Raw genomic sequence first — 20,048 nt, 5'->3', positions numbered from 1 at the left:
GAGCAGAGGAGAGAGATGTGCCTGTCATGGGAGATTCTTCCAAAGTGGACTTACACAGGACACATTCATGTGCCTGTCTAGATTTAAATGTTTTTCTACATAAACGTGCACTAGACGAACAGCTTTGACCATTATCATTCATCTCATGCCGCTTTTAAAAGATGCAATGTTAAGTTATAGCTCTTAAAAGGATCCCCCATTGTGTTTCATTCAGCTGCGCTGTCTCTTTTAAGAGCGGTACAAGTGCAACTTTTAAAAACATTCTGCTGCTGCCACTGACTGGGAGAAACACATGCAGTCCTGTATGTAAACAGACCAGGAAAATGTGAGATGTGAAGACCAGCATCTCTGCTTTGGCCTGTTTAAGCAGACTGAAGCACCCAACATCACTGAAGATTTCAGTGTGGATTGCTTGTGAAACAGACAAAATATGTTTTAAGTTTTGCAATGAAAAAAAAAAAATGTAAGTAACCAATTTCTTTCATGAATATTTCATATGTCATGACTGCTTGATAGTTTATGGTGCTGCTTGAGTGAACAGTTTGATACATTCAGATGAAATATGTTGGATATACCTTATGTGTTAACCCTGAAATTTAGTTTTTTGTGTTGTGTGAAGTTTGTTCATTTTCTTCGGATTGCATTTTAAATATGCCTGCATTGGAAGGGCTGCTTGATGTTAGCAAATCACAACAGTGGGCGTTTACACTGAAGTCTTAAAGGGCCAGGCAGCTTAAAACCGAGTGTTTCAGCCAGAGGGCCAGAGACAGGGTGGAAAATTATTATATATGACTAAACTATGACTGTTTGTACTAACATTCTGTTTGTAAAATTTTTTACTAATATTCTAAGTGGACCTCAGGGAAGATAATGTTAAGTTTAATTAAGATAATGATAATGTTTAATGTTAATACAAAGATTATGTTATGACCCCTTTAAAATAACAAAGTATCAATTATTCAGCTATTCAGAATTTGTACTTTAGCAATGTGCATTAACAATATTGCATGAAAGTTACTGACCAGTAATGAGAAGCAAATTATGATACAGCCAAAAAGATAACAAAATCATTTCAAGTGTGTTCATTTCAGGTATTAGGAATCTGTATATCTGTTTTCACAATACATCAGCAGTAGAAATCAGATTTGACCGTGTAAATGTATAGCTCTACATCTAATTCAAACAGAGTTGAATAATGCTTCAACTTCTCATGTTTGAGTTTTTTTTTTTTTTTCAGAATATATGCTGTAGAATCTAGTAGTCATTATATACTTTATGCTGTATCCAAAGAAGCCTAAAGCTTCAGAGTACTGCATGGCCTTTGAGAGGCCTTTCCACCTTCACTGTTTTTGGATCATATTTCAACATCTCTCTGATCCATTCGTCATTCAATGCGCCTTCAATGAATTCCTCTTGACCGACTATGGCTATAGAGACAGAAAGAGAACAGAAAAGAATGACATAAGGAGATTCACCATATGTCTTTTCCATCACTGTCACTTCCTGCTAGTGTAGTACTATCATCACCCAAGAGTGGGTGAAATGACGTATGAAAGTAAAAAGAAGAGTCTGATACCATACCATTGTTATCTTTGTCCAGCTGCACAAATATCCTGTTGGTGCACTCTTCAGCAGTCAGTGGATCACGTTTGGTCAGTGAGGCAGCTACACTCATCTTGTACACAGCCTGAGAACAGGCAAGACACACCACAAATTATGATTAAATGTTGCCCTCTAGTGGAGCAATGAATTTAACTTTTTAATTTAATCTAGAACAGTGCTCAAATAAGTAAAAGAGAACAAAAACGATTTATAATAGCAAGTAATGCTGTTCTTAAAGGTATAGTTCACCCAAAAAGGAAAATTCAATTATCATTTGCTCACCCTCATATCCCAGATGTGTATGATTTTTTTTCTTCTGCTGAACACAAACGAAGATCTTTAGAAGAATATCTCAGCTCTGTAGGTCCATACAATGCAAGTGGATGGTGGCCAGAACTTTAAAGGTCCAAAATGCACATAAAGGCAGCATTAAAGTAATCCATAAGACTCCAGTGGTTTAATCCATGTCTTCTAAAGCGATATGATAAGTGTACGTAAGAAACAGATTCATATTTAAATCCCTTTTTACTATAAATACTCCGCCCTGCCCAGTAGGTGGTGATATGCACACACACAAAAAAAAGAATCGCCCAAAACAAAAGAAGAAGAATGTGAAATTGAAAGAGGAGATTTCTAGTAAAAAATTACTTAAATTTTGATATGTTTCTCACCCACACCTGTCATATCGCTTCAGAAGACATAGATTAAACCACTGGAGTCTAATAGATTACTTTTATGCTGCCTTTATATGCTTTTTGGACCTTCAAATTTCTAGCCACTTGTTAGATACCATACTTGCATTGTATGGACCTACAGAGCTGAGATTCTTCTAAAAATCTTAATTTGTGTTCTGCAGAAGAAAGAAGGTCATACACATCTGGGATGGCATGAGGGTGAGTAAATGAGAGAATTTAAATTTTTGGGTGAACTATCCCTTAAAAGTATTGTTATCAACCTGCATGATTTCAAGCATCTCTGACCGTGTGATGGCTCCATCTTTATCTGTCAAAGAGTTTGAAGGACCAGCAAAGCTTCTCCACTGAAGAACCCTCAATCAACATGCTGATTGCTGTCACATATTTTCTGAAGTCCACGACTCCATCCTGCTAAATGGCACTTAATCATGTCACACCCTTTATAATGATAAAAAAAAATCCTAAAGCATTTCTAATGGAATTTCTAGCATAATTTGGAACAAATTCTGTGATCCTGGAAAAACTGAATTTATTTTTTAGTTCATTTTCCAGATTTTCCATGAAATCCGGTAGGATCTTATAGGATTCTTATTAGTTACGGTATTTAATCCCATTAGCATTTATTTAGGATTTTTTGACTTGTGTCAAACAGTATTTATGTAAGTGAATATTGGTTTAGCATAGGCCTAATTGTTGAATGAATTAAAATAACATAATTTTAACACTGCACGAAATATAATTGCATTGACCACAGTGCATGTCAGGAGAAACAGCATATTCTCTGTGTTATGGCTCTTCCCTTTTCAAGTTGACATGCCTTAAATGAGTTTTGCAGAGGCTTCTACTTAAAACATTAGGCTTAAACCATCACATGTGCAGGCTTCTGTGGTTTGTGAGCTCTGTAATACCCCATTGTTATCTAGCGTGCGGAATATCTGCTCTGCATACTCTGCTGACTCTTTTCCCATGGTTCCGTTACAGAAATGACGTCTGAACTCATGGAGGGTGATCAGCCAACTGGGACACTCGTTCAAGAATTTCCTGCCAGATGGAGGAAGAGGAATAGAAGTGTAAGGTAACGAATATGTGTGTTTTTATTTATCAAATTGAAATCAATAAAGTCTAGTTTTATCTACTGATATTAATCAATAATTTTATATGAATATTTAGATCCTAAACAACTAAACAATCTATAGATTATTTGGCTAGAGATCTGTGGTATGATTCTTATTGCTCAAGTCAGTGTGCCAGTTTCTAATATTTTTATTACACGTTTTTTGCTGATGAAACAAAACAAAAGTGAGGGGGCACAGAATTCCTAGCTACAGCCCTGCTGTTTATCAGTTTAGTGTTAATGATCAGAACACAGTATATAAAGTTTACATCCACACTGAAAATAATTCAATAGTGGACATTGGTTCCACACAATGAAAATTAGTTTCTTTGATATGAAATTAAAATGTAGGCTCTACTCAAGTACTTTGTGTAGAGAAAACCTAAATGAATTGAATTAACCTAACTTAAATTTAATCTGTTCAAATAACTCCATTGAACCTTGCAGCTTGTTACAAGCTAGCAAGAAGCTACTTTAGCACATTACAGTATACTTTATATATATATTTGTGTATATATACGGTATATATATATATATATATATATACTATGTACTGTATGACAAGCATGAAATCCCCTGCCCGGTTTCAGCAATACATTGTAGTGTAACAAATATTATTCACATACTGTAGTCCCAAAACATTTGATTGTACACAATAAAATTAAGCTGAGATCAAATGCTAAAGAATTGTCTTGCATTAGCTCATTTAAAAAAAGTTAATTGAGCAAGCAGTAAAAATCACATTGAGTGAACACTGTCCGTTAGAAGTCTGAATACAACTGAACAGTTTATAGCAGTGTGATCATATCATTTTCTGATGACTGTGTTGAATATCACTTGGACTTTATGCACTATAACTATGTTCTTATGTCAAACATTAACGTATTAATTTGATTTTAAGTGTACTGGTTAAGTATTTTCAATAAAGCTGTTTTCCCTTTTTTCAGTGCACTTAAGCCATACATTTCATTGCATTAGAACAAAATATCATACCAAGTGGCATCTGCAAATAAATGACAATGAAATCTTTTCCTAACTAAAAATTTTCTAAGCAATTTCTGCAATCACTTGGTCACAAAGTAATTTTAGTGGATGTATGAAGTCAGTTCTAAATACATTCCACTTAATTTAACAAAATCATATTCATTTCTTAACTTTTGTTCTGTAAAACATATTTGCCTCTCTTACATGTGGGCAAAGAGCACCTGACTATAAAAAAGCATGTCAGTATATTCCTAGAATCAATCCACGTCTACTGTAGAAGAAAGGTACAAATTCCAAAAACAACATCCTTATTAAAGACCTTGTGTGCTATCAACATTATTTATAGGATGTTTTATAAACACAGCTAAATTATGCACAATGGTAAAAAAATAAAATAAAATGCAATCGAGAGCAATTGTCTTATCATGTGCGTCACAACAGGAAATATTACAGGAATAATGTTGGCAACAGTAAAAGGTCAAAATAAAAAAAGGACTCTTGTTTAAACAAGCACGTGACCTAGTTATGTTGTTAGATACATTTCTTATGGTTTTATATAAATAGTTAGTATTTTATAGCCTATAATAAAAAATAAAATAAATCACATAGATGGCATGACCCATCCTGCCAATGCTTCATGGCTATATATTATCTCGTATAATGAATTAGGAGGAAGTACCTACAAGTAGTGTACTGTGAGCTAGTATGCATAAAAAAGCATCCTGATGACATAGTAGGGCTTTGCCAAGTAGAATGTGATCTTTTATAATCCAGACTGCCCTAAAGAACGAGTATCAGCTGTAGTTATAGCACAACAACCTAGTTAATACTCTGCAAACTTACCTGAACCATTCGTAAAGCTTGGTGACATAGGTACCACCTTTTCTGCAGGGTAATGTTGAAGCCTGTCCCATCTTCATCAGTGCAACAAAATTAACAAGCACAGTGACACATACTGTATATAGCAGAGCCCAGCTTACTTCTCTCTCACTTAATCATTCTTACCCTGGCTGTCCTGCATCTTTGAAATAAAACACAAGTATTCTCCCCACAGGAGGGCTGCAGGCAGGAGGGTGACACATTTAATTACCTCAAAGACACCTACATTCAGAGACACATGAATATATGTCAGTAATATAATCTTTAATAACAACTAAATGAAAATATTTTTGTTAACTAAAATAAAAAAAAAATATCGACTGCATTTTCTGCAAGTAAGCTAATTAGACTCAAATCAATATTTAAAGGCGCGTAAGCGATTTCTTTTTTTTTTTAGGAAAGGTATGCAAAATAAATAAATAAATAATAATAATAATAATAATAATAATAATAAAAAAAAATCCTACTCCCTGAAAATTATCACTGAAATAAGTGTCATGAGACATCTCACCAGTCTCTGTGACAGCTCTAGACTTTATAAACAGCAAACAAAAATGTGGCTGCAGACAATGAAGGTTTCTGCCTGTCAATCATTTTGCGCGTTCTCATAGTGCTGTTGTTGTAGCTAATTATTAAGGCATAATGTAATATTCTGATTTCTAGTTTGTCAGTTGAGGACTCTATTTCGCTACTGTTGTGTTGGACAACTGTGGGAACATGCTTTGTATCGGTTTCAACGGTATCGGTGCGGTGTTTTGGGAAAAAAGGGGGCGTGGCTAAATCAAGGGCTCACTCTCGTGGAAGTTAGAAGGGCTAAAATCACTTACAGCACCCATTATGTCCATTTTATTATTTATTTGGCAAGTTGGCAATAAACACCAACAGAATTCAGAAATCAGCGGTTTCTAGAGACTGTTACTCGCGTAATATCATTATTTAAATGCAAATCAACATTTAAAGCTAATGTAATTTCTACACCACCAAACGGAATTGCAAAAATAAACTTTGTTTTCAAAGCAGCTTTCTGAATACGCACCTCGTCTACTGTTGTTTAAACAAAGAGATAGTCCCGCCCCCAGCTAACGCCACTGGTTGAGTAACGTTATTGGGGCGTGTCGAAGCGGATCACTCGAAACAAACAGAGCAATTTTTATAGCGCAACAGAAACACAGTCCCTGCGTCCGAAACCGTTTACTGTCACAGTATGTATTTGATGAGAAACGCACTTCTCGGCCGGTAAAACACTACGCTCTTTAGGTATGCGAGAGGCAGTATGAATAGAATTCGGACATACTAACATCCGGGAACGTACGCATGGTCCCATGACCAGAATATATGATGTGACAACAACAACCGTGAAAATAATCCACTCAAGTTCAGTTAAACAAGTGCCATATAAGCACAATGAGCAACGTTCTTTCTGTATACAGCATTAAATCCGGGCATTTCTCGCTTACTCTCTTATGAATACTATGGTTTCGGAAATACTCCACTGGCATACTATATAGCAGGGAAGTATGGATATTCGGACTCGGGGAGTGTTCACAGTTTTCGAGAAAATTAACCTATGTATGACATATTAAGCTGGGATAGGAGGAAGTATTTTAACACAGAAAAGGCTACATACTTCAGCTTTAGTGTCCATTTATTTATTTGTTTATTTTGTAGGTAGCCATGTAAGCGGGGTAGTACATTAGCCCGATTATTACATGACTACCTACCAAATAAATAAATGGACATGAAATATTTATTAATGATGTTATATGTGAGAGAACCAGCTTGCTGGTTGGCTGATTTTAAATGGTCGCCCAGACTGGTCAGTTGACTGGTTGTGGAGGGAGTTTTGAAAATGTTTTAATTGGCCAAGCTGGTAAGCAAGCTCAGACCAGCCTGACCAGCTAAAAAATACTATTCAAAACCCCTCTTAAGCCAGCCTGACCAACTATGTTTGCGTCAGAGTTCTATTCAAGTTTATTTAGCAAAAATGACTGATTGCTCATTATCCCACTTATTACAAGACTAATTGCCAAATAAGTAAATGAATGGGCATGAAACATTGAGTTGAAATTATTAGCTTACTTATAGAGATCGCAGAGTGATATGAGAAGTAGAAAAGATGACTCGCAATACCCGGATGACCGGTCTGATATTTCATTTAATCCCTGGATGTGCGGTTGTTATTCAGAAATATTAAACCGCTACACGGCACAGTTGACCAATCAGAATAGAGTATTCCAGAGAGCCATGTAATAAATGATATTATATAGCATAACATTGTAAACCTTTACAACCTGCCTTTATTAAACATGAATATGCCACAAGATAGTGATAATACTAGAAGTAATACTAAAAATACCAAAACTAAAATATAAATATATATATATATATATAAGTGAATCTAGAACACTAAAAAACTAACAAAAACTAAACCTAAAAAAACAAAATTAACTTACACTGAAACAAAATGAAAATGTTAAACTATCATAACATTGGTGTATGTTTCATTAAATCATGGGACACTTTTTGTAAGTTGTTTTCTAATCCCAGCAGTACTTCTTAAATCATATAAGATTATGCTTGCAGTTTTATTTTTCTTTATAAGTATCTAAAAATGTGTGTCAGCTGCTTGTGAAAGGAGTTGGTGACCCAGTTATCAGATAGTAAAAACCACTTTATGCATGTAGCTGAGACATCTAGAATATTCTCGGAACTCTGAATGGGGATGTTTATAAAAGCAATCAAAGATGCTTGCGGAAGATTGTGGTTTATTGAAATCCATCATTTAAGTCAGCGTTGCTCTCACAACTGATTAAACCACAATAAACTGGAACAGTCTAAGTAGTGTGAAGGAGAAAGTTTAAGTGTTAGATTTCCTGTCTCGTAATGTGAAGCATTTCTGTGATGGTAATTTGTTGTCATACACTTATGCACGAAAGACCACATTTACAGGAAACTAATGTTTATTAAAGAATCTTTTTACATGTCAGCACGGAGAGATGGAGTCTCTGCGCCAACCCAGACCTGTTGACAGCAGCAGCGATGTCGTCATACAAATACTTGATAAACAAAAGAGGCAGGAAATAAGCAAAAGACAAAGGGGAACCTGTCTGAACAAGACCTCCGTTCCATAACAGCCTTTTTCAAAGGCTTTGAAAGAGCAACATGGTGTTGCATGCATGCAGACCTGTAGCTTAACCCAATGGCTGCTCCCCAACCAAGATATTCATGGAAGTGATGAACCATGAACCAATAAGACCCAAGTAGATGAACAGTCTTTATAGTATCTACACCACTCTTTGTTCTGTCTTTGTGTGTCTTGTAAGGCAAAAACCTTTATCCAATACACTAAGGTAACTAACAGAACAACAAAGAAACAAAAGATAAGCAAAGGATACACAAAAAAGGCATGCATGAATATTAGTGGAACAATACAAAATCAAGACAATTTCTGTTTAGGCTACACAGAGTGAGACATGTGAAATTAGGACAAAGGCAGTAGAAGGGGAAAAGAACTGTGGTTCTACATGAAGTACAGTACTTAATTTCTGCCAAGTGCAATTGCAGAACGACACTTCAAAAAAGAATAGTCACATTTAACACCAGTGACACTATGCAGGGGAGTGGATGCATAAAATGCAGATTCCAATTGAAACAATAAATGAAAATATGATCAAATAAAATAAATAAAAAAATAAAAAAAAAATCACAATTTTCTCTTTATCTTTTAGGACCAGCCTGCAGTTATGGCACAGCTCAATGCTTATACACAATGCTTGGGTGGACAGAGCAGCCGTTCTTGAGCTTAAGGCTACAACTGCCTAATAAAAACCCACACTGGCCATCTTACCAGGATTCTGATTGGCCAATACATCTAGCCATCTGTGTGACATGAGCCTTTTCCTAGTCACAAAGCAATTACAGTTGATCCCATTATATTTCAGTCACGTTTAAGGAAATGCCCCTTTGGAAAGCCAAGCTAGGGCTACAGAGGGATCATGGCAAGACTTACTTATGATAAAAATCAATAGTGTGCAGTCATTTTTTTTTTTCTGCAATTTATTTCTCTGTGGGATTACATGCAGTTGGATGGGGCGGGTTGATTCCTCACTTCAAGTAAGCTCTTGGCAGCATGTGACAGTATTGACAAGATGATATGGAGACATTTTTTGGCTTTTAAAAAGCAGCTCACACCATCATCGCAGAATTACAACACATCTGACAACACAGGGCAGCTGAGCGTTAAAGGGATAGTTCAACCAAAAAATAAAATTCTGTCAACATTTGTATGTTGTTCCAAAAGCTGTATGACTTTCTATTTGCTGATGAAAGTGAATGGTGACCGAGACTGAACATTCTGCAAAACATCTCCTTTTGTTTCACTAAAGAAAGATAGTGAATAATAATGACAGAATTTTGATTTTGGAGTGAACTATACCTTTAAGGGTACTTGAAATATCTCTGCGGTCAAATTGCTTTGGTATATTGAGAAGAATCACACTTTCCATTGCGCAAGGCCATTAGACTCCTGTGGCACATTTGCACCATCACAGTAAAGCAGGTCAGTGTGCTGATCCTCTTTGAACAAAAAGTCACCAGTAAGAAGAGAAGCTGAATTTAGGAAGAAAATGTGCAAAATCTGACAACGCCATGCTGAAATATGAATTTACAGAGTTTTTCCTGGGGAAGTCAGATGACAGAAAATATTTTTTGGAAAACAAGAGACAGAGTGAAATAGAAAGAGAATCATATTATCATACTTTATATATAAATAGGGAGTTATAAGAAGAGTTGTAAGTTATAAGAAAGGGCAATTGATTTAAGACAATCACTTCCAATAGCCAACACCATTTTGCCAAAATTAGCTGGCATATGTTTCCAAGATTCTAGCCCTTTGTGAAAATAGGCTGAATACTCCTGCAGCAAAGTATACAGTCTTTTAAATCATGTGATTAATTTTTATTTGTATTATTTTTTATTTCTCCCCAATTTGGAATGCCCAATTCCCAATGTGCTCTTAAGTCCTCGTGGTGGCGAAGTGACTCGCCTCAATCCGGGTGGCGGAGGACAAATCTCAGTTGCCTCCACGTCTGAGACTGTCAATCCGCACATCTTATCACATGGCTTGTTGAGTGTGTTACCATGGAGACATAGCGCGTGTGGAGGCTTCACGCTATTCTCTGCAGCATCCACGCACAACTCACCACGTGCCCCACTGAGAGCGAACCACATTATAGCGACCATAAGGAGGTTACCCCATGTGACTCTACCCACCCTAGCAACCGGGCCAATTTGGTTGCTTAGGAGACCTGGCTGGAGTCACTCAGCACACCCTGGATTCAAACTCGCAATTCCAGGGGTGGTAGTCAGCGTCTTTACTCACTGAGCTACCCAGCACCCCGCCCCCATGCGATTAATTTATTAATGTTTTTGTGAAAACATATTCTTGGGTCTCTTTTGTTCAGTTTAACTCAATTAAAGGGATAGTTTACACCAAAATGAAAATTCTGTTGTCATTTACTCACCTTCATATTGTTCCAAACCCATATGACTTTCTTCTGTGGAACACAAAAGTAGAAGTTAGGCAGAATATTCACGCTGCTCTTTTCCAAATCATAAAAACATATAGGGACCATGGGCCGTCAATCTCCAAAAGCACAAAAAGCACCCGAAAAGTAAAACAAATGAATAATGACTTATATAAAATGTAATCAGATCACTTTAATGGTTACTTAATCTAAAAACTAATCACTTTACAAATTACTTTCTAAATCACTTTTCCTAGAAAAGTTTTTGGGTTTCCACTTATATTCAAAATGTCTATTTTTCTCCCCTAATTCACTGTCGCACACCCTTCAAATGTAACAGAAACACTAACAGACATACATGAATATTTTATACATATTGCTTTACCACAAGTAATGTACTTAAAAGTAATTACTTTTACTGAAAGTCAGTAACTCTAATCTGATTACAAGAATTACATTACTTTAAAAAGTAATTCAATTACAGTAACAAATTACTTTTTAACTGTATACAACCAACACTGCTTAAAAGTAATCCACATGACTTGCGCGGTATATTCCAAGACTTCTGAAGCCATATAACAGACCAAAATTTAATTCACTGAAAACCGTAGCTCCCAAATCACTTCTGCTCTTCTGCATATTGGCACAACACAACCAGATTAGAGACATGCAGCAATCAATGACAATTCAAACCAAGTTTTAAACAAGTCATATGTACTATGTATTTTTTTTGTCCTTAGATTGACAGTCCCTGGTCACTATATTCTTCAGGTTTATGGAAAAGAGCAGGGTGAACATTCTTCAAAACACCTCTTTTGGGGTTCCACAGAAGAAAGTCATAAAGGTTTGGAGCAACATGAGGACGAGTAAAGTATAACAGAATTTTCATTTTTGGGTGAACTGTTTCTTTAAGTTAGATGTCTTCATGACTGAGATTTGTGTGACAACATGTGTTAAAAAAAAGAAAGAAGATAAACAAATATATTTCCCTATCACCACTAGTATTCTTAGTATTCTGAAGTTGGGTAATGTTAATTTAAAACAGGATTATGGGATATCATTCCATAATATGGAGTTCAAACAACACTCACCTGCTAAATGCTGGTCACATAGGCATGCAATACCTTCAACAAGTCTTCAACACCATCTTAACACTAACATGGGCTTTCACACTTGAAATCATTTAAGGGACAGTTCACCCAAAAATGAAAATTCTGTCATCATTTACTCACCATCATGTCATTCCAAACACTTGTTCTTTCATGATGTTCTTTCTTCTGCGGAACACAAAAGGGGGAATTTTTAAGGATGTCCCGTTAAATGATTACCAAACAACCCGTGATTAATGTTATTTTACAGTGAACACCTTACCTTCCACCGTCACTCTATGTGCATTCATAAATGCACGCGAGAAGCTCGCTTCTTACGCTTTAACCTTGCGAAAGCAAAAACAACGGAAGTTCTTGCGTGAACACATTAAATGCGCTTCTTTTATGCACTTCATATGGAGAGCCATGGCAGAAGTTGAGATTTTCACTGTAAAAATTTAAATTCTGGTAATTTCCCACCAAAACCTATTGTATGCATTAGGTTTATTAAAAGTAAGTCACTATCAACTGCCACTGCATTAAAATCAGTGATCAGGACATCCTTTAAAAAAGAAATACAGTTATACATGTAAACGATGACAAAATTTTCATTTTGGGGTAAATTATTGCCAAGTGTAAAAAAAGTGGTACTTGGCTGATGAGTTTTATAAATAATTTTTAGAAGGGGTTATCATGCCGTTGTTCCCTGAGAGACCCTGCCCTTATTTGTGAACAATTTGTTGGACTTCTGCCCCGAGTTTCCATCACCATTTTACCTGTAATTTATCTCCTCTCACGCAAACATGTCTTAACAACAGCAGATCTACAACACTATTTCAAGAGCAGTGTAGCACTGGCAGCACAAAATATTTAAGGGAAATGCACACATTCACACACAGGTTTATAGACCAGGAAGGGAAAAAATATCAGGCCTAATGGTGATTCTCAATTTTGCAATATTTCCACACAGTCTTTCAAGTACTTCAGTTTGACAAATAACTATACGCTCGGCAATACACCCCCCACCCCCACCCCCCCTGCATTGTTCCGTTCTTGTTCATCATAAAACATAGAATTCAAGATGTCTTCAGCTTTAAAAGAAAAATAACTACCAGGTTTCCCTTGCCAAAGGAATCCCAATATGTTTATATAAAAAAATCTCAGTCCAGCTTTTCCTCAATGCATTGATACATAGTTCAAGTGTTGATTGACTAAGGAAATAGTTTCGAAACCCTTACACCACTGGAGACAGTGGATGATTTGGGTTCTTGCCTTATGGCTTGGGGCATGTTTCTCGACATGGCAAAATGGGCCATGAATCTTCTCCGTTCTGATCCTAGCCAAGGGGGCAGAAGTGACCTCTGAGCTGAGCTGAAGAAATGCAAACCAGACCAAATAAAACCTGGTCCTGTTGCTTAAGGTACTCAGCTTAAGGTATTCAGAAACCAAGTGAGAGAAGAGTTCTGTTCACCTCTGTTCCCTTCTGTTCTCCTTCACCAGGGGTAGTCATCAAGATGATCTGCCATGCAGCTTGTCCAGACGCATTAAAAAAAAAATCGAATAAATTAAAACATAAAAAGCCCGAGAATTGTCAAAGGCCTGCTGCCTGGTGAGAATGAATGGATGGTTCTTTTAAAAAGCTCCAGATAAGATGGGTCTTTAAAAACAAAGGAAAAAGGTTGGAGTTGGAGCCGTGTGTTCACAGAGACCAGTGCATCTGGTCAAAGTCCACAGCCTCACCCAGATTGGCATCGGTCTCCAATAAGCTCATGATGACCGCCATGGCTGCCTCGTCAGTACTAAGAGCGCTTAACCCCGGAACCCCCTCCAGATCCATCTGAGAGCTCCCCTCTGGAGGACACAAACAGTGGAAATATAGTGGAGAGAAGTGAGTGGCATTTCTTTCTAAAAGAATTCAATAAAAGTTTGGTAAAAAAAATAAATAAATAAATAAATAAAGTAATCGGTGCAGTATCTTTAGTTCCACATAGTTTACAAAAATAGAAAGCAAAGATTCTTATTCTCACTGCCTCATAATTTGTTTTGTTTAATATTTATGTGTCATATAAATTTAATAAATAAAATTTGTGGTTTCGACTCCTTTAGATCAATACATAGATTTCCAGTTGCTCGTGATTACTGTACAAGTATTTTTTTTTAATTCTGAGATATTAACAACAAAAGATTAATTCACAAGAAATTTCCATTACTATAACCTCTTCAACTCTGGAGCATTTTTGGGCTGCCACTTGTAATTTTTCACACTCAAATTTAAAAGCTCACCATTTACACATACAGTGGACTAATTGTCCGCCATCTCCCTCCAAAAAGTCTTGTTTTATTCCACTAGATGGCAGCTAGACAATTTTTCCTCTATCACCTTCCATCACAAAATGCCAATCTAAAATACAGGTGGTGCTGTATGCAAAAATGCATTTTTGGCCCTCACAGATGTGCTCGTCCATACCCATTCAGTCTAATTTTCAGTTCATACACCACCCCCATTGTTTCATCAAATACCTCGGCCTCTGAGTGGACTAGAAGCTCAATCTAGGTGTCAATATAAAGCTGAGATACTTCCCTTTGCAATGATGTATCATTTTATCATCAATAGTCGATAACATATATTTCAGATAATGTGTTAAGCATGCTTTTCCTGCTGGACCTCATATTTTATTCTGGACATCTAAGATAAAACATTGGATTATTCACAAAAACAAGCTAACAGACAAATAAAAAATGGCTAATTTGTTTTAGAAAACTGCCTAAGGTAAAGGTATCTAAGGTAGATATTAAGTTTTTAGCTACTTGGGGTTTACAGCAGCAGTGCTCGGCGCAGAAAAGAGATGTTTGTATTTGATGTCTTGCAGAAAACATATTTCACTTTGTGATTCTTTTGAAAATCTTTTGAACTGTGGTATTGGGGCAACAAAATAATTTTCCTGAGAAAACAAAAGGCTTTCCTGAGAATGAGAGCTTTCATTTGATATGTCGTCGCTGTCTGATGAAAAACACATATCTCCAAAAAACAAATTTTTCAAGAGCATGAAAAAACTATTTTTCTCATTAACAAGCGAACAATTAATTATTAAACAGACAGCCTGATTAAACATCTTTTCATTGGTTATTTCAATGCACAGTTCAAACAGTAGGAAGAGGTCATTCGGTGCATTCTGTCTATGGTAAAAAGTCAAAATTGCCAAAAGTGGAGATACGTGTTTTTCATCGAACAGCGACGATATGATTTTCCTATGTAAGTGCTATTTGAAAGACTTTTATATTCATATTAATATTTTTACCACATGACCTCTAGGTGGCGCTGGTTTGCGATGTGGATGTTTTCAGGCCTTTATGTAACATAAATTCAGAAGTGATGGTTTGTTTATGAAAAGTTCAGTTTCTAAGCTTTCAAATGATACAGGTTTGGGGGTCCGCAGAGTTGAAGAGGTTAATGATTTTTTGAATTTCCATTACTTTTCCAGGCCTAGAAATCACAATTTTAAAATTCCTGGATATTTACAAGATTTCCATGCTTGTGGAAACCCTTTAATTATAATTAATTAAAAAATACTCATTGTGTCTACACAGAATTTGTATTCAAAAGCCAGGTCACTTGGTGGGCATGTTGGTAACGCTTCTGGGCAGCTATTTTCTGTTTCTCTATTGCATACAAGCGGGATACAAGTTCAAATCCTATCTACTTGAATGGGGAAAGACCGAAATCTTGAAAAATGGTTGGTCAAGATTATGATCAAATAACATATTTCAGATCTGACAACAATGGTGTCCTAAATTGTGCTGCTTTAGCTTAAATCACAATTTTTCAGGCTGCTCTAAGTATACTGACAGGCGATGTTGCCATCAAAAAGGTGATTTTTAACTGTAAGGCGAGGCTACCATTCCTAAAGCTGCAATATTTAGTGTTATGATTTTTCCCAGTGACCAGTCTCATCCTAAACTTTCTCTTCTGTATTGAGACAGTGACATGTATTACATTACCATGAGAATATAATGAGAATTCTCCCCATGAGAATAATAAGAAATAAAAACAAACCCAAAAATAATACATCCAAATAAAGAATTGGGGAGGACATGTGCTCAACTTGTCAGAATGTAAAAAATCTTAAAGGTCCAAAAATAAGCCATAATGCAAAATATAATTTCTTTTTTACTTTTGATTTGTTTCCCCCTGGTAAAAACCTGACATTTTCTTGACAGACTTTGTGAGATTCTCCCACATTTATCACCTAATGGCCTATCTTCCAAATCCTACAAACAACTAAATCAATGTAAAATGCTGCAACATCTACCCATGAGATTTTCACTCGCTGTAAGGGCTCCGCCCCGCGCTTCCTCCTCCGAGATTGGCTTGCTGGGCATCTCCATGTCTGTTGCTTCCCCATTTGGCACCTTAAAGCATGAGGAACAACTGTGATGTTAAGAATGCTGCAACAAACCATGACACTGATCATTTGTAAACACACAGGCACTGCTCTATGGCAGACTCACGTTGCTGCTGGTCTGCGCAAGGGCCAGTGGAGACTTGTCCTGCAGTAAACTGAACGGACTTGTATTGCCACTGGATGGTGAGGAGTTCATCCTTAAGAAAACAATGTGACATTACAATTACAAAAGATATTCACAATGAAATATTACAAGCTATGAAACAAGACAAATGCAAAAATGCAAAGGAAGCCAGATAATTGGTTTACCTGTTGTAGTCCATTATCTCATTAGCAATTTGGGTCCCAATGGTCCCAGCGTAAAATATGGTGCCTGATGCACTGGAGATCCCTGGGATGATTGGAACTTGTTGGGCTTTCTTGGCATCATCTACAAAACAAAACAAAACAAAACTCAGGTGTGTTTAGAATGAATGAGAACTAGGTATTTATATAAATCTGAGACAAGTATGAACAGAAACCACTACAGATCCAAAAATATATACTTCGTCTTTGAGAAAAAGCAGGATGGATATTAAATTATCCAGATGTAATCATATTTAATGAAAATACAGGCTTATGATATCTTGCCAGAAAAGAGCTCACAATTATACTGGATGAGGCACGTGCACTTGCTCTGTATGATGAAATCCAGATGGACAAGTGCAACTGCACAACAATCTCACTGAAGACTATGAAAGCATAATGGGGTCAAAAATCAAATGTGATTTCAAACTGAGTTTAAAGGGATAGTTCACCCAACATTCTCTCATCATTTACTCACCCTCATGCCATCCTAGATGTGTATGACTTTCTTTCTTCTGCTGAACAATATTTATGTATTTTTTTTTTTACAATAAATTCTCCTCCTGCACAAAGAATTCAAATCGCCAAAAACAAAAGAAGAATGTGGCAGTGAAAGTGAGAGTGGAGATTTACAGTAAAAAAGGACTTAAATATTGATCTGTTTATCACCCACATCTATCATTTCGCTTCTAAAGACATGGATTTAACCACTGGAGTCTTATGAATTACTTTTACGCTGCCTTTATGTGTTTTAGACCTTCAAAGATCTGGTCACCATTCACTTGCATTGTATGGGCCTACAGAGCTGAAAAATTCTTCTAAAAATCCTCAGTTATGTTCAGAAGAAAAAAACTCAAACACATCTGGGATGGCATGAGGGTGCGGAAATGATGAGAGAATTTTCATTTTTGGGTGAACTCTCCCTTTAAGAATTATTTTTGAGCTCATTGTGTGCTTATTGTCTGCACACATTAATAGTGTGTCAAAAAAGCAAAAACATGATCACTTTAAATATTCTGCTTAAAGTCAATATTACACTGATCAACACTGACACATGTATATCTACACTAAATATCGTTGGATCCTGTACGTTATTGTAAAGTCACACCACTTATTTAAGTGTGAATTATTAAGAAATTAGTGTAATCACTTAAAAAATATATTCTAACTTTAGGGCTAATAGTTTCTTTAATAGGCTCATTTAAAACTGCCATTTTCTGGCCATTGTGTTTCTGGCGCATCACTAATATTACAAGAGGTCTGTTAAAAACAACTTAAAAATAATTTTGATAATTGCAATGCAAATTTAATTACAATGAAAATATATTTAGCAACAACATTGTGCTTATTGTAAAGAATTACTTTAGCATGCACTTTTCTGACAGTTAGGAAATGGCTAACATCTACTGTGATGATTAACAAATGCAAGGTACACAACTAGAAACAAAACATATTTATAACACCCCGTGGTCTCAACACTCACCCTCTGAGGCCTTGGAACTGCTCGGCTGCTCAGCTTTATCCCCTGATCCACCTGGATTACTTTTACTGCTGAGTCAGATGAGCAAACAGTCACAAAAGAATTGGTTATCTCAACCGTCTCAAATTTGGGGATGGTTCATGACATAGATGTGGAATAATAACAAAAATGCCTTGTTAGAAAAATGATGAAATGCTGGTACTTACGATATAACCGTGTTGGTTGACACTATGTATTCTACTTCTTTGGTCCAGGGATTTATAAAACTAAACCACTGACTTTGTAAGGTGACAAAAGAGCCAAATTTCGTTTTAAACTTATAGCAATTTGTCTTAATCTTCTCTTTACTCCTCAGCACTGAAAAAAGAGGTGACAACGATGATACATTAACAGTAGTCTGCATATGAATGAGCATACAATAATATGTGAAACTTTGAGAGATTATTAAATGTCACAATTATTTGTGTTTGCCATGTAATCCAATATAAATTTAAGAATCTCCCAGAGAGATTCTGGCCTCATGTGTCTGCCTGCCATTGAAAGCTGTTCTTATGTTCTTTAGAAAGAAGACTAATGATTAATGGTGACTGATGAGGATTTGGCTAGTTGTGTCCTTCTCTGTACAAATCTCTTAGGCAGCCTGCCCAGTTTTCTTGGAAAATACTTTCAAGAAACTCTCGAATGTCTTTCTTTTATTCGTGGAACACCAGAGGAGAAATTTTGAAGAATGTTGTTCTTTTTCCATACAATGAAATGGAACTGAAATTCTGCCTAAAATCTTTTTTTTTGTTCCATGGAAAAAAATCATACAGGTTTGGAGCATCATTGGTGAACTATCTTTTAATGGTAAATGTGAAAGCGTACCTTTTCGGTGTCTATCCGCCAAATGCGGCAGGTCGTCCTGATGGAAGTATTCGTAGCAGGATGTCCCTAGCAGCTCCTGGGGCAAGTAACCCAGAATAGTGGTGGCTCTGTGTGGAATATGAGTGGCTTTTAATCAAATATCTTACAGTATCTGAAGTTTACATGTAAAATTATTTTTCCAAAAATAAAATACCTTCTTCTATCCCAGCTTAACATACAGAGGCATCTATACAGTAAGTTATTTATAGGTTGATTTCTCCCAAATAAAGCATTATCTGCATGACAAAAACACATTACAAGTGCTCAACTAAAACACATGCTGCCCTCTAGTGACATCATGTAGAGGTCAAGGGCAAAAGCCAGTTTCTCTGATTTGATTTTGTTGTTACAACTATCAGTAAATGATTCTTGATAGGTGAGACAGGGTTATGAGGGTAATTACATACTATGGGGTAGTTTAACTATATATATTCGGGTTTAAAGATGCCCCTTATCATCTACATACATTACCAGTCCAGTTTGGAGACACCTATGCTTTATTACTATTTAAGAGAACATTTCAAGTCATGCAATAACACTTATGGAAGAATGTAAATTATGTTTAAAAATAAACCAAACTTTTTACTTCAGTGTATATACTGTAGTGATGATACTGAAAATGATTATATGCACAAGCAATTGCTGTTAAGTCAATACCAAAAACAAAAACAAAAATCACATTTAGTGATCACCTCATAATGATCTTGAGACAAGAGGCAGCTTACCGTTGATCCACAAAGGTGAATTTGCCGTCCATGGCGTAGCGGGTGACAAATTCGGTGGGCTTGACCCTGATCTCTCCGTTGGCTTGGGGGAGGGTATGTGGGTGCACGCAGCCCACCGCCACCAGGCAGCTGAAGTGTGAGCTGTCTTTGTCTGCCTCTGCCTCCCCCTCAGATCCCAGCTGGCGCGTGGGCCAGGTGCGCATGTAGCCCGTACAGTGCACTGTGCAGTACCGCTGTGACTCTGTTGGGGCAATCAATCATCTATGGAGTCAATTTACAGGCGAGATGTGAGCCAAATGTTCCAC

At 36.5% G+C, this 20,048-nt stretch overlaps 1 protein-coding gene and 1 pseudogene across 3 annotated transcripts in view; both read right to left on the bottom strand.

Annotated features, from left to right (window-relative positions):
- Positions 1–896: 896 nt before the first annotated feature.
- LOC127456136 (guanylyl cyclase inhibitory protein-like) lies at positions 897–6,110 on the bottom strand (annotated as a pseudogene).
- A 2,106-nt stretch (positions 6,111–8,216) lies between these two features.
- Positions 8,217–20,048, bottom strand: part of LOC127456099 (aryl hydrocarbon receptor nuclear translocator-like protein 1) — a 36,914-nt gene continuing 25,082 nt past the window's right edge. For 2 of the 3 annotated variants that reach the window (XM_051724422.1, XM_051724424.1), the window contains exons 10-17: positions 19,744–19,984; positions 18,980–19,086; positions 18,322–18,472; positions 18,119–18,186; positions 16,600–16,720; positions 16,397–16,487; positions 16,198–16,297; positions 8,217–13,738 (exon numbers count right to left, since the gene is read on the bottom strand). In XM_051724422.1, coding sequence (XP_051580382.1) covers positions 13,587–13,738; positions 16,198–16,297; positions 16,397–16,487; positions 16,600–16,720; positions 18,119–18,186; positions 18,322–18,472; positions 18,980–19,086; positions 19,744–19,984 — 1,031 coding nt within the window. In that variant the 3' untranslated portion in view covers positions 8,217–13,586. The remainder of the gene's footprint in view (positions 13,739–16,197; positions 16,298–16,396; positions 16,488–16,599; positions 16,721–18,118; positions 18,187–18,321; positions 18,473–18,979; positions 19,087–19,743; positions 19,985–20,048) is intronic. The other variant, XM_051724423.1, reaches the window with a different exon arrangement.

The sequence above is a fragment of the Myxocyprinus asiaticus genome, chromosome 18 (genome assembly GCF_019703515.2).
Source record: "Myxocyprinus asiaticus isolate MX2 ecotype Aquarium Trade chromosome 18, UBuf_Myxa_2, whole genome shotgun sequence".
Taxonomy (NCBI): Eukaryota; Metazoa; Chordata; class Actinopteri; order Cypriniformes; family Catostomidae; genus Myxocyprinus; species Myxocyprinus asiaticus.
The sequence above is the reverse complement of the archived record's forward strand: the minus strand, read 5'-3'. Positions and strand labels throughout refer to the sequence as shown.